General features: G+C 40.2%; 1 protein-coding gene across 4 annotated transcripts in view; it reads left to right on the top strand.

The window, feature by feature from the left end:
- Positions 1-14573, top strand: part of EPHA6 (EPH receptor A6) — a 451959-nt gene that overhangs the window by 418527 nt on the left and 18859 nt on the right. For all 4 annotated transcript variants that reach the window (XM_051779391.1, XM_051779390.1, XM_051779389.1 and 1 more), the window contains one exon: positions 9237-9386. In XM_051779391.1, coding sequence (XP_051635351.1) covers positions 9237-9386 — 150 coding nt within the window. The remainder of the gene's footprint in view (positions 1-9236; positions 9387-14573) is intronic.

Below are 14573 nucleotides of genomic sequence, written 5' to 3'. Positions count from 1 at the left end.
AATAACAGCCTGACAGACAGCCAGAACGCTGGTGAGCTGCGAAGCTTGTCTCCAAAAGGCAAACAAGTAGTAGATACCAAGCAGGACCATAATAAGAGAGTGCACATGCTGTGCACGTGATGCATTCTTAGTTTGGGTTATCGAGCTTTTAGTGGTCTGTGGCTCAAAGACTTCTTTAAATCAGAGGGAGGTCTTCATGTGTAATATCTGTCATGAACATTTCTTCTGTAAGTTTACTGAGTTGCTTTTGGAGATGTTTGTATTTTTAGAGTCCATGACATCCCACAGCAATGTTTCTTTTAAAAAAATGGTTTTGTTAATGTTTTTAACCTGCTACTTGCCATTTATGTTTGATGTACCTTGGTTCTCTGCTCTCCATCTATTATCTGATCCATTTATTCAGGATTGTATGGACCATTTTTACTTTTTTTTTATTCTGTACTTTTTATCACCCATCCTGTCTTTTTCTACAGATCTGTCAGTATGCCTTGTGAGAGGAAGAGGAGGGGCAGGCACTGATCTCTTCTCTGTGGTGACCAGTGACAAGACCTAAGGGAATGGCCTGAAGTTGTGTCAGTGGAGGTTTAGGTTGGATATTAGGAAAAGGTTCTTCACTTGGAGGATGGTTGGGCACTGAACAGGCTCCCCAGGGCAGTGGGCACAGCACCAAGCCTGACAGAGTTCTAAAAGCATTTGGACACCACTCTCAGGCACATGGTGTGACTCTTGGGGATGATCCTGTGCAGGGATAAGGGTTGGACTCCATGATTCTTGAGGGTCCCTTCCACATTCTGTGATTCAATGTATCCTTGTGGGATCAGTAAGTAGTATGCAGGAATATCCAAAAAAGCCATGCTTTTTTCTTTTCCTCATTATTTTTATAATTCCATTCCATTTTTTCCCTTTAGTCTGCTTTTGAGAAGGGAATTGATAGTGTTAAAGGGCCACCTCTCTGTGTTATAACCACAAGATCTACCTTGAACAGTGATAGCTCAGTACGGAGCCATGTTACCTGTTATGTAAAGTTAGGAGCATTTTATTATGTGTGCATCACTATGACACTGAATTTTGTGGCATTTTATCAGTTTTCAACTCAGTACCCTAGGATTCTTTGGCCAGTTTTTGTGGTTAATCATCATCATCTTTACTACCATGGATGCCTCTGGATTGCCAGCACAATCTTATGTGTTCACAGTCCTGCCTGTATTATGAATTCTATGTACATTGCCAGCAGGACATGAGCATCAATCTCTGGGGGATGCCACTCTAAAAACTGACCTTTTCTTTCTGCCTGTTTGTTTCCTATCTTTTGACCAGCTACTTATCCATGAATTGACTGAAACTTAAATAACCAGCAAACTCCTTCAGGATGAAATGAAAAGTGACCTAACAAAAATGTGAGCAGAAAACTTAATCCATCAGTTACTAAGATATTAATTCTCCTCTGCACTTCCTGAAGCAGCTGGGGTGAAAACTAAAGCAGTGATACCTGCAGAGTAGCTCAGCCTCGTAATAATTCTGATCATCATCTTTGTGTGGCACTGTAACTCTTAGAAGAAAAGCCTAATTTTTGTGGTGTTTCCAACCTGTTTCTAGCATAAATTTTGAAGAAGCCTTAGATAAATAAAATCTCATGTACTCCAGAACAATCTGCATATGAATTCAGTATATACATTCCTGCATTCTCTCTAGTACAGCATCCCAAAGAATGGGCCATGAAAATGTTTACTGGAGACAATACTACAGCCTATATGGTGTCAATTTTACATTTAAATACATTTCTCTGTGGCCTCAATTTTTCAAGTTTCCATATGCTTCTGAGTTTTTATTGGCCACTTCAAATCGTATGGTGTGAAAGGAATTATGGCAAGGGGGTCTGGGGGCAAGGCAGCAGAGTATGAAAGATCTGGGCGTTATGGCAGCACAGAGGGAGGCCACTTGATTCTTGAAGCATGGGAACTGTTTGCTGTGCATGTCAGCTGGATGTGAGTGTGGGAATCACTAGCTGTGAAATCGTTAATGACAGATAATGACATGAAGTGTTCAAGCAGAGCATGGTAACATCTTATTTCTGATCCAATAATAAACACTTGGTGAAGCTTTGGGCAAGTTGGGGGCATAATTTCGGAGGCAAGTCTTCCATGGTGCTTTTAAGGAAGGACAGTGCCCAGTAACATCTTTTTTTTTTTTCTCAACTTAAACTACTTGGGTGCAGAGAAATATTTGTGTTTGCTAACTCAGTTCTGCTGGAAGAATGGACCTTGTAGCAAATTCCTTTGTTACAGAGTTGTGCAACATAAGGCAACCTTCAAATAAGCATCTCAGAACAAATCCTTTTCACCTTTTCCATTGACTTGGATAGCAGCACTACTTGTGTAAGCAAAGTGGATGGGGCTGGATGTGCAGATTGAAGGACTCTGTAGCAGTAACTTGGAAGAAATTGGTTCCGGCTGTAATGTGAGCTGTGCTGACACAGCTGGCAGATAGCTTGGAATTGATGCTCTTGAAAAGAGAGAGATCTGTGCCAGAAATATTAGTCTCAAGAAAAATGACATTTTTTTTCCTATCATTGCTGTCAAATAGTGCTATTGTTTCTAAAGTGGATTTGGTAGAGATGCATGTTTCTGATATTTAATTTCAGAGAAGTAAAGGGTTTCTCAGTGACGGGGGGCCCAGCACACAATACTGGAAAATTCACTGGTGCATTCTTAATCCTAAAGAAATGTAAAGTCCCACTCTCTAAAACATTATGAAACTCCTTGGCCCCACCTGTCTCACCATTACCTTTCAAAAGACCAATCTCAAAGAGGTTTTGCAAATATTTGTGTTTATCTGTCTTTGTACACTTGTCTAGTCCTTACCAGGGCTCTGAGGACATCACCAGTCCTTACTGGCCTGCCTGGCCTTCACTAGGAATTCCCCCCACAGGCACAGGACCCTGTTCCACACCAGCCTGGAGCCATCAATCCCTGCTCCAGACCTGTTGGATTGAAGCTGTTTGGATTTGTTGGATTCACCTTGGCTTTGGTCTGATTTCTGGAACAAATTACTTTGTTTGTTTAAAAACCGAACCAATATTTTAAAACTTATATTTCTGGCAAAAATCAATCTGTTTTCAATGAGCCCCATGTAGATAAAGGCATCATGTCTGACAAGAAAAGGTGTGCACAGTCCAGTTAGTTACCACTTGTATTTGCCGTACCTTTGTCATTCTATAGAGTTTTTTAAATTGTGCTGTCAAGAAAATACAAATGCAGGACAGGTGTAAGTGGTCAGAAACATTCACTACCATTTCACTTATGTGGATTTTGAGGGTCAAAGCTATGCATTTTTATCAGCCTTCTTATGATCTCTCAGCCCAAGTGAAGATCAATGCCTCAGAACAGGCAAGGGAGTGCATGCTGAAGTGTGTTGTTTCAAAGGAAATGGATGCTGCTGCTACTGCTAATGAGAATCTCTGCTGGTTTAGAGGGTGTTCTTGATTTCATAATTCTTTGATTTTTAGCAAAGAAATTTAATATTTTAATTCTTTAGTTTTTTATCTAAAATATTATAGGATAGGGTATATCTTGTCTTTCTGGAGGTTTGCATGTGTGTACCCCACTACTCAATTCATCCATCTGATGGCCTTTAGGGACACAAAATGACAGGTTGAGGTGGAGTATTTTGGAGAAGCATCCTGATTCACCTCTGATATTAATGCTGGTCAATGTGAAGTGTTTCTGATGATCTGTGGATAGACATTTTATCTTGTCTGTTTGACTTCTGCCAATATCTCAGGTGCTGATGCTTTCCACCCATCAACAGCTTTCCCTCTTTTGGAGGACACAAATAGATGTGCAGTATAGGAGTTGATATTCACTAAAATTGATGTATTCTCAAAATCAAAAATAACTTGCTCTGAAAATTCAGATAGCTAACTTAGGAGGAAAAAATCAAGTTCCACGTATTTAACATCTGCATTGTTAATCAAGATGTTTGAAAGAAAACTAATATTTTCCAAGAAATTAAAAGCAAATCCAGTCTTTTTGAAAATCAGGGAATTTTATTCATTTCAATTCCAAGGGAAATGAAAGACTGGTAGAACTGACCAGAATTGGGCATAACGAGCACAAATTCTGAAATGCCTTTTCAGAGTAGTTTTGTTATCTTGCCATGTAGTTTCTCTGATATTTCAATAGACACTAGAGAAGACTGTCAATAATTCTGAATACTTCTAAATTATGATTTGAGGATGTTAAATTCTGACTATTTGCAGCTTTGCACATGAAAAAATTGAGCATCAAATAAAAGCATTGCTCCAGTAAAGTGGCAGAAGGTTTTTGTACAGAATGATGAATTATGTCCAATATTTAAAACTAATTTCTTTCATTACATTTGTCTCTCTTCACTTTGAAGCTCTTTTTTTTTTTCCTCCATGTTTCTGTCATTTTGAGGTAGAGAAAAAGACAGATACTATACTTGTGTCATGGAAAATTATTACATGATTCAGTAACACCATACATAAAGGAACAGTAACTGACAGATGCATAGGAATTTCTGTGCCAGATCAGACTAATGGTGCACATAGTTCAGTACCTTTTCTCCTGGGATTAGACAGTTCTAGATGTCTGTGCATGGGGAACTGATGGGTTTGGTCCTCAGCATTTAGGAAACCTGCTGCCAGCTCTGTGACAGTCGCTCTGCAGTGTCTGTCATTCAAGGAAAACACAGAACAGGCTTTTCAACAGAAACAGGCATTTATTTCACATTGCTGCTGGTTCTGGGACATGATGAGCCTGACGCACTCACTCTGCTCCTGAGTGCTCCTGTGTACATGGAGCAGCAGCTCACCCACCTTACCTTCAGCTTTGTAAGGTTCTCAGGGGCATCACTCCTCAATTTAATTAGCTAGCAGGGCATGCCAAAAGTTCTGAGCATCTAAAAGGCTTCTTTCTTTGCTTCTGTGCCCTCTCTGTAATTCTTCACATCAGGCATTTTGAGTTTGCTGATATATCCCAACCTTTGTTGGGGAGGATAATGGGCCACAGCTGCCAGGCACACTGTTCTGCTGGAGCTTTGAAATATGTTTAGATTTTTAATTAAAGGAACTGTTAATACCTCCTGTTTTCAGAAAGATGTCTAACATGTAAAATAAGAAAAAAAATCAAATGAGACGTGGCAAAAATGCAGTTATGGCCTGTGGGACTCAGTGTCAGTTGTCTTCCTGTAGTTTTTCCACATAACAGATGACAGGCACTTTTTAGTGTTGTCAGCTCAGAGAAGAGATGGCATTTTGTGAAGGTTGCCATTCTTTCATGCATAGTTTGAGGTAAAGAATGAGGTGTTTTGCAACATGTAGTTCCAATTCTGCCTTTAAATGTGTGCCAAACTATGCTGTTGTCAATTCTGTAGAGAAAGTGAGCATGTGTAGGTGTGGGTGAGGGGGCAAATTTCATTTCAAGGGCTGGTCTCTGAGCAGTTCTCCAAGCTAAGCAATGTGAGCCTAATATTCTAATTCCAAGGGGACACTTGATACTGCACGGTAAAATTGCTTATTAAATTACAATCAAGAAAAAAAATCAGGAGATAGACACTGTTCAGCAGGCAGCATGGAGGGAAAAAAAAGGCTGAATTCTAATTATTTGAATAGCAGAGTTAGTGCTATTTCACTACGTGGAAATAAAATTAGGTTGTCACTGATACCATTATTAATGTATGAGAAGATGCAGAAAAACAATTTGGTTCCTAACACCCCTTCTGCCCCTCCTACCCACCCCCAAAAAGAGAGAGAATAAAATAAAAGCAAAATGGACTTGCATAAGGGCTTTCTAATATGGGCAGCTGTGACAGATTTCATTGCTGTAGTAGTGTAATGCAGATGATTTATAAATTACCTTAATTTGAAGGTGAGGCGTTGTGTAAACAGTATTGCATTTATTATTTTCCCAGTTAGATCAAAATGTAAAAAGGCATATCCAATATCAGTAGCACTGTTTATTACTCTAATCAGAAACAGAAAATATATTTTCAGCTACTCTAAACCTTATGTGTTCTTTTATTATGCATGAGCAGCTATTACTGCTGTTCAGTCATATACATCTCTTAAGGTAGTCACATTGCAAGCTCTGCCTTTTGAATGGCTTTCCAACAAATAAAACAACCTTTTTGCATAAAAAGGTATTCTGCAAACATAATTAAGTACTGAAATCTACATTTTTATGAACATAACATCTTCATACACAAGATGAATCCATTGGAAAAATTTTAGAGGTTTTGCTTCACTTTGTCATTGGAGCCAGCACAAAAGGATTTTATTTTACATTACAACACTGAACACATCTTGTGCCCTTGAATGTGAACTGCCTTGAATTTGGTTAAGATTCTGTTCTCCAGTCTCATTTTCACACTCAATGAGCCACTACTGTTTCAGCCCAAAAGGGATCAGTCAGTAAAGCTGCATCATGAAACTGGTTGTAGAGTCTGATCAGATTCTTTAAAACTCATTTATATTTAGCCAGTAGTCACAAAGCTAGCTTCAAATGCTGCTCAAGATATGCCTTCCCTTTTGAGTATAATTTGGGAATAAAACATCAGATTTATGAAAAGGATACAGTTTAAAGACAGTTTTCCTCTTATGTTATTCATACTATGTTATAAACATTAAGAGTAAAATCTATAAATATCCAAATGACTCTTTTTTTTCATTTATAGATTTGTATTTTCCATACAAGTAGATATTTAATTATTAACATAAGAATTTTCATGAAAATTAAAAAAATAATGAATTATTAATAAAACTCTCCAGATTAGGAATCTGGCAAATAGAAAATTTGTTGATTTATTAGTTTGTCTTGATAAACAAAGTCTTACAGTAACTTAACCACCTAAGCTGGTAGACATTTTTTTAACCTGTCATCCTCTGAGATCTGATAAGATCTGAGACAAGGAAAGAAAGTGTGGAAATTTTTTCTTCTGTATCCTCCCTCAAATACTGGTGCTACACTCCAGAAAGTGTCTTGAATGGGGATAAAGCAAGAGAGACCAAGGGGGATTGCTTGGTAAGACAAGGTTCAGATGGTGAACTCCTGTGTTGGAACAAGTGCTGCTGCTGAGGGAGAGTGTTTAGGATTGTCAGGGCAGTGTCTTTTGTGATGTGGATCACCATGATTTTTGTTTAACTCTTAAAAACTGCATGTATCCAGGTCCAAAGGAGGAGTTAAAATGCCTACCATGACCATGTGGCAGGCCAGGAAACTAATGTCCCCAAAAACCTGCAGAAGCCGGGAAACTAAGGATAGAATTATGTAAGTTAGAAATAAAGGACTAAACCCAAGCCAGTGAAAAGGATAAGGCCCATAACTTTGTGTTATGAGGAGATCCTTTGAACTATACTCTGCAGTTAGACCCTAAAACTGGCTGTTTCTGAGAGGACACATCCTTTTGGTTGGACATTTCAGTGTAAGGTGTACATTTGGGGCATTGAATAGCTAATTTATCCACTCCCTCAGGAAGCCTGGACTTGCATATCCAACCAAACACCACTGCAACCAGACCACGAGATCAAACATCAAGTGCTCTTACCCAATTTCTTTAGAAGATATAAGCATTTCCTGGGGAAGAAACAAGAAATTAGCCTCGTCCTTCCTTGAGGAATGTCTTACCACAGCTCTCCTTTGTCACCCTGTTTCTTCATGCTGGTACTCAAAAAGCATTTGTAATTGCTTCCCAAGTAGAACAGCTGCACCAGGAAGGGACAAAGAGCATCACACACAGCAGGGGGGACATAAAGCCTTTTGCACCTCTGACCTGCCAGAGGAGTGATCTGACCACTAGGTTAATGGATTAGGAAAAGGTGGGTAGTGGAGGTACTCGGGAAAAAAATACAGAATTACACTTACCTTCCTACTGCTAAAGTCAGTTTACCACAAGTGAGGAAGCAGAGCCTTTAAAAAAGCAGCTGCAAAATATGTAACATGGTACAAAGGACATCTTGGCTACTGTGATACAACATAAATGTTAACCATGCATTTTTTGTCAGCAAGTGAGAGTCAAAGAGGAGCAGTTGGCTTAGTGACACATCACCACAGACACAGAGCTTGGCCTTTGAACAATTTATTGGTACAACAAACAGCTTCTCAGTCAGCCAGAGCGAGGCCTTAACAATTCAAGGACAATTTTTTATATATTCAAAGCAAATGAACAGAGATTTACATACTTGTTTTTAACTTTGGCTTCTCTTCAATTGCCAGACGGATGTTCTAGTTCGTTTCTTCTTTTGTTTCTGTCAGAAATACAATTATAACGCTGAGCAGAATCTGTTACTGCTTGTTGAAAGCAACTGCTGCCGAGTGAGCTCAGCTCTGCTGACTGCCTCCTTCTACCATCTAGTGGCACTTTCAGCACACTGCTCTCACCCTCTACTTGTTTTAAAGAGTTCTATGAGAATGATATTAAACATATACGTTTGAAAAGGGTAATGTTTCTGGAGAGGAAATACCTTTCTCTGAAATGGGAATGTAGTTTTCATACATAAATTATTACAAGAGAATACAAGAGATTCAATGGTCTAAAGAATTAATGTCAGAGAAAAGGTGATTGATTTCTAGTCTGGTGTTTTTTGGTTTTGTTTTTTTTTTTTTGAGGTAGCACTTGGATTTTTAGTTGAAAGCTGCAAAATGAAACCATTGAATATTCTAAAGAAATGCCTATTAGAAACCCAGTTGGTTTGCTATTTAGCTGGATGTTTAAAGGGCACAGCAAGAATTAGAAGACATTACCAAATGTAAAGCTTAATAGAAAGCCTATATTTTCCTTTCTGATTACATAATAGTATTAAGAGCTCTCAGTTCCATTTTGCAGCAGATGCTTCTGTTTCATATAAGGTAAAATTTTAAATGTCAATGAACTAGGAATTTCAGGCTTGGGATGTTTTCAATCAAAGAGTGAGTTCTGACTAATTATATGACTAAACACATGAATTATCTCAAATGCATTCTATTCTTTGAACTGAGGTTTGGTTTCTTTCACAAAATGCTGGTTTGGGTGAATTAGACTACAAATGAAACTAAATTTTTATCCGATTCTCAAAGAAGTTTATTTCTTCCTTTCCACTTGCAGCAAACTGACAAGGCAAACTGATAGAAGTCAGAACGTAGAATCTCAGCATCCAGGATACTATTTTTTTTTCTTTTTTTTTTAAACATGTGCCATTCCCTATTCTGGTCATATTGACAAGCCTTCAACATGTTTTCCAGGGTGGGAAGATCCCCATAAGGTGGACTGCTCCTGAAGCCATAGCTTACCGCAAGTTCTCTTCGGCGAGCGACGCGTGGAGCTACGGGATAGTCATGTGGGAGGTGATGTCCTACGGTGAGAGACCGTACTGGGAGATGTCCAACCAGGATGTAAGTAATGCTCAGAATCAATCTGCAAGTTGTTGAGATGTTCCTTGAAAGTTTTGTCGCTCCCTGAGCTGCTTTGCCACCTCGTTCCCTTTCTGGGCTGGAATCTCAGCTTATTTAAGTCACCATAATTCTGTCAGCTTCAATGAGACAGTTCATTTATGCAGCCTGAAGACTTGGCCCTCTCTAACTAAAAGCTTGCCTAGCTTCCTACCATGGATTAAAGACAGATTACGAAGAGTCATAGCCAGCTTGCCAGGCTCTAATGCTGGTTATGTGTGGCTTTCCTCCAAATCCCTGGGAATCTACATCAGACAGGCAGGTTGATGTAGTTCTCAGGTAAGCTGTAAATCAACACTTATGGGAATACTGGAACTATTCTGATGATGATGGCCCATTATGACCAGTACAGTCTGACAGTATCCTTCAATGGGCATACATAGTTAAATTCTAAAAGAATTAAGCTACCATGAGAAATGTATTTGCCAATTCTCCTTTCTAAGAATTCCGTACATTCTTTTCACCTTAAGTCTACATATAGGCTTAACCACAGTGCAGGACAACAGTCCTACTTCATATCTAAGTTATGTTTTCCTCTGACTTTTTTTTTCCAAAAGTGGTGGCCAAATAAGCCTTCGCAATTAAAAAAATATATATATTTATTTCTAGTAAAATAGAAGGCTTGTTCTAGAAAAAGAAGCATGAAATGGTGGGGGGGTTTCTCTACCACAATTTAAATTTTCACAGGTTCTCTTTTGTGATGGATCCCCATGACAGCTCAAACTGGTATACTCAGTCTTCACACCAGCCATCAATCTCTATGTCAAAATGAGGAATATCAGCCAGCTCACCTTAACCTCTCTTACATATATGCCTGGAATACCTCTGCATTGGTTCTGAAGAATTGACAAGACTTTTCCCAGATGGCTGTTTTTATAATTCTTGCTAAGTTATTCAGCTCTGCAAGTCTGGTTGCTTGTTAAGGCTGATCAGTCATTTGGGGATAAGGATCTGAGAGAGACTTTCGTTTAAAAAAATAAAGTCAGAGTGTTTCAGGAACAAAAGAAAAGAAACCCAACCGAAACCATCCAAAACAGAAAAAAACTAGCAGCCATGCAATAGCAGAGGGTGTTATTCCTGAGATAATCTTCCATCAGAAACAAAGCTGAACACAGCCATGGAAATATCAGCCTGTTCATCATTAGTGTGCTGCTGCAAAACCTGATTACCCTGCATTGCATGGAGTGCACGTTGTGTCAAAATGCACACACAGCCTCAAACTTTGTGCCTTCCCAAACTAAGAGATGCAATGTTTCACTGGGAGCCTTCTTTTAATGGAAGACTGAACAAGAAAAGAAGCTGGAAAAAGGAACTAGCAAATCACACAATAGCTGAGGTTGAGGGGCCCTTTGAGATTGCCAAGTCCAGCCCCTCTGCTCAAACAGGGTCAGCTGAAGCAGTTTGCTCAGGGCTGTCTGTGACCAGATTTTGAGTATCTCCAGGGAAGAAGCCCATGAAACCAGAGATATTTCTGAGCAAAGTTGGCCCTTCCATAGTGCCTGGGTTCTGTGCAATGCCAGTGCTTCCGAACTGCAAGGTCACCTCTCCCTAACTCTGCCAGTTTGTTTTCCCAGCCACAGGTGATGGGCAGCTGGCAGTGGCTGCAGCTTGAGGAGGAGGTAGGGAAGAAGATGCTTTGGTTTGAGTGGCCTGGTTTTGGTAGTGGGTTGGCTTCTCTGAGAAGCTGACAGAAGAATCCCCCATCTCCAATGGAGTCAATGCCAGCTGGCTGCAAGGCAATCCACTGCTGGCCAAGGCTGAGCCCATCAGCGATGGTGGTAACACCCCTGGGATAACATATTTAAGAAGGGGATAAAGAAAACTGTGCTACTGCAGCCGAAGAGAGGAGTGAGAATATGAGAGAGGAACAGCTCTGCAATCACCAAGGTCAGTGCAGAAAGAGGGTCTGGAGCAGAGATTCCCTTGCAGCCCATGATGGACACCACATTGAGGGAGCCTGTGGAGGCTCACCGTGCAGCATAGATCCATCTGCAGCCTGTGCAGGACCCCATGCCAGACCAGGTGGATGACCCAAGGAGGCTGTGACCTTGTAGGAAGCCCTCCCTAGAGCAGGCTTCTGGCAGGACCTGTGGCCCTTTGGAGAGATAAGCTCATGTTGGAGCAATTTTGCTGTCAGGACCTGTGACCCCATGGGGGACCCAGACTGCAGCAGGGGAAGAGCATGAGGAGTCCTCCCTCTGTGGAGGGACAAAACCCCCATCTCCCTGTCCCCCAGTGCCACTGGGGAGGAGGAGGCAGAGAAAATCAGGAGTAAATTTAAATCAGGGAAGAAGGGAGTGGTAGGGAGACGATGTTTTGAAGACATGGTTTTATTTCTCCTTACCCTACTCTGATTTGATTGGCAACTACAAATTAAATCAGTTTTTCCCCAAGTTAAGTTTGGTTTGCCCATAAAGGTGGCTGCTGAGTGATCCCTCCCTGCCCTCATCTTGATCCACGAGGCTTTCCTTGTATTTTCTCTTCCTTGTCCAGCTGAGGAGGGCGAGGGACAAAGCTGCTTTGTGGGCACATGGCATCCAGCAGGGTCAACCCACTACAGGCATTGTGTCCTACTGATCTTGTGCTGTAAACAGGGAATTTCAGTCTCTATTCCAGTTGTGAGTGATTTAATCTGGTGTTGGGTCAACTCTCAGTGAGGAACCCAACTGCCATCACCTCTTTTATTTCTTTGTAATGGTAATCCTTCTCCTCACACCAGGTCCATTCCCAGTACACCTCTTGGCTGTTACCACTAACTAGGAATGGGGGCAGAGGGAGACTTTCTGTCAAGTCTGTTCATCCCCACTATTCACCTGCTGAGAAGAGGGTTGGAATGACTGGTAGGACCCTCACATAAAGTCCAAGTCACCAGGGATGAGTAGTGCATAACACTGACCTTCATTCCAGCTGCCTCTCCCTTTCTTGGAAGCTGGCTTCAGCCTGTCTTCTTCCCCTTTATCAAACCCTATGATGTATTCAAGGCCACGCCAGCAGTGAGAATTCATAAAGTAAACTCTCAATTTAGAATATATTAAATAATCAGCTACAGCGTGAAGATAGCAACATTTAATTACTCCTACATCCAAAATAGAAGTATCTGCTAAAGCAGAATAATGCTGCAGGCCCTGTGGATGCAGCTCATGCTAATGATGCCGACTCCTGGGGGCTTTCCCTGCAGTTCAGCAATTCCCAGCACAAAGGACTCCTTTCCACCAGAGCCCTACCCACAGGCTTTTCGTGCCAGAATGTTAACAGTGGGCACCTGTGACCTTCTACATACATTTAGTGACTTAAAGTGTCACTGGGAAATTTCAAGTTATTAGACATACTGTAAAGCTTATTTTGCTGGATACTGGGACATTTCTTTTAGCACAATAAATTATCCTGAATTCACAGGAGCTTGTTTTGCAGAAATAATAGGACTTTCAAAGGTCAGTGATACTGTACAGATGGCAGGGAAAGTAACAGAGAGGGGCAAGCACTAAATGGATTCATAAAAGGCACAGTATGCAAACAGCAGTCAATAAGGTCTTGCATGAGTATAGTTCTGCTACCACAAAATGTCTGGTAACATTAACATTACAACACCTAGTGAGACTTGATCATAATAAAATTCTTACTTAGATAGCAGTAAAATATTGATTGAATTGTATTGATTGAATTGGGTGGGTTTTTGTAAATTAACAAAAGTTTTCCAAGTATAAACTCTGCAGAGCTGGGTCTGGTTTTCTGGGGGATTATTTTTCACGTTCCATCTTACAAATTGCTGACCCTTCAGTCACAGCAATAAAATCAGGGGAGCCACCCAAGCAGCACAGAGCTCGAGCTGATATGAGGAGTGTTAAACTGATACCTGCCACCTAAATAAACCCAGTCTGATGCTCTGAGACTGCAGTTGCTCACAGGTGTCCACTGGGTCCGTGCCAGCCAGAGTGACTCCACACCCTTGCAAATCCAGTGTTCTCCATTTACATTCCTCAGCAAGGATTCGGAAGCCAAACTTAAGGAAACTGAGCTGGAAAATGCCGCTCATAAAATTTTTAGTACTTCACACGGTGTAATGCAGAGGCTTAAAAATGTTACTAAGCTTGAGAAATGTTCTCGTGTAAGTAAATAACCATTTTATTATTGTGGTAAGTCAGTTCCGACCAGTGTTGGTGCTGATTAATGCACTTCTTAGATGTGTGGCAGGCACCAGAGGTGTCCATTAATTAGGGCTGCTGCACAGTCTGTCGTGTCTTATTGCTTAATTAATAAACATTAGCCAAGATATTGAACTTTCCAGTGAAACTAGTGTACTGATGAACAGATTGTGCTAAGAGCCTGGCTTGCTAATGCTCATGTGAGGGAAGGAAGATTTATATTCCATGCATTTGGTTTGTAGAACAGCTGTGAGTGAAGTCTCCTGGGACACCTGTTAGAGCCACTCTATAAATCAGTGCAAGTTGCAGAGCTACAAGATTCGAAAAGAAAAGGAAAAAAAAAAGAATATTTAATGGATTGCAATTGGTATGCAAGAAAACTACTGTAGCAAGAAGAATAAAACTCCTTACACTCCTGAAAGTTTCTTGTAATAGTAAAAAAAAAAAACCCTTACCCTAATATAATTCTTTCAACTTAGAGATATCAGAACACTTGGCAGGTGCCTGGGATTGGCTCTGTACCATGAGGCAGGAGCAGCTGCCTCTCCCTTCTGGTAGATTTTTCAGATGTCAGAGGACACAGGGACAATGTCCCTATGGATTCTCTTCTGTCTCAGTCTCATTAAAAAATCTGTCAGTTAACTTTTGAAAGCAAGACTCTATGTTACTGTTAATAATGAAACTATCAGGAAGATTACAGCTTTATTTTCAGGTGCCATTTTTGCCAATTTCCAATTATTTCAAAATTAAACATGCATAAATTTTATGTAGCAGTCCATAAAATATTGTTCAAACTATTTTGGTTTTATACTGTATTTTTATATTGTTCAGACAATCATAATTAACATTAAATATTAACTCTGTGGTCAAGCTTTACAACAATGTCTAACATAAAAAAAAATGATAAGAGATATTGAACAGGCTCCAGTGTTTAATATCATCTGTATACAAAGATATTAAAAAAATGGTCCCCTTTATAGAAACAAAA

The sequence above is a fragment of the Manacus candei genome, unplaced genomic scaffold, assembly GCF_025592945.1.
Source record: "Manacus candei isolate 608988 ecotype Guabito, Panama unplaced genomic scaffold, ASM2559294v1 h1tg000014l, whole genome shotgun sequence".
Lineage (NCBI taxonomy): Eukaryota > Metazoa > Chordata > Aves > Passeriformes > Pipridae > Manacus > Manacus candei.
This window is presented reverse-complemented; position numbering and strand designations above follow the sequence as displayed.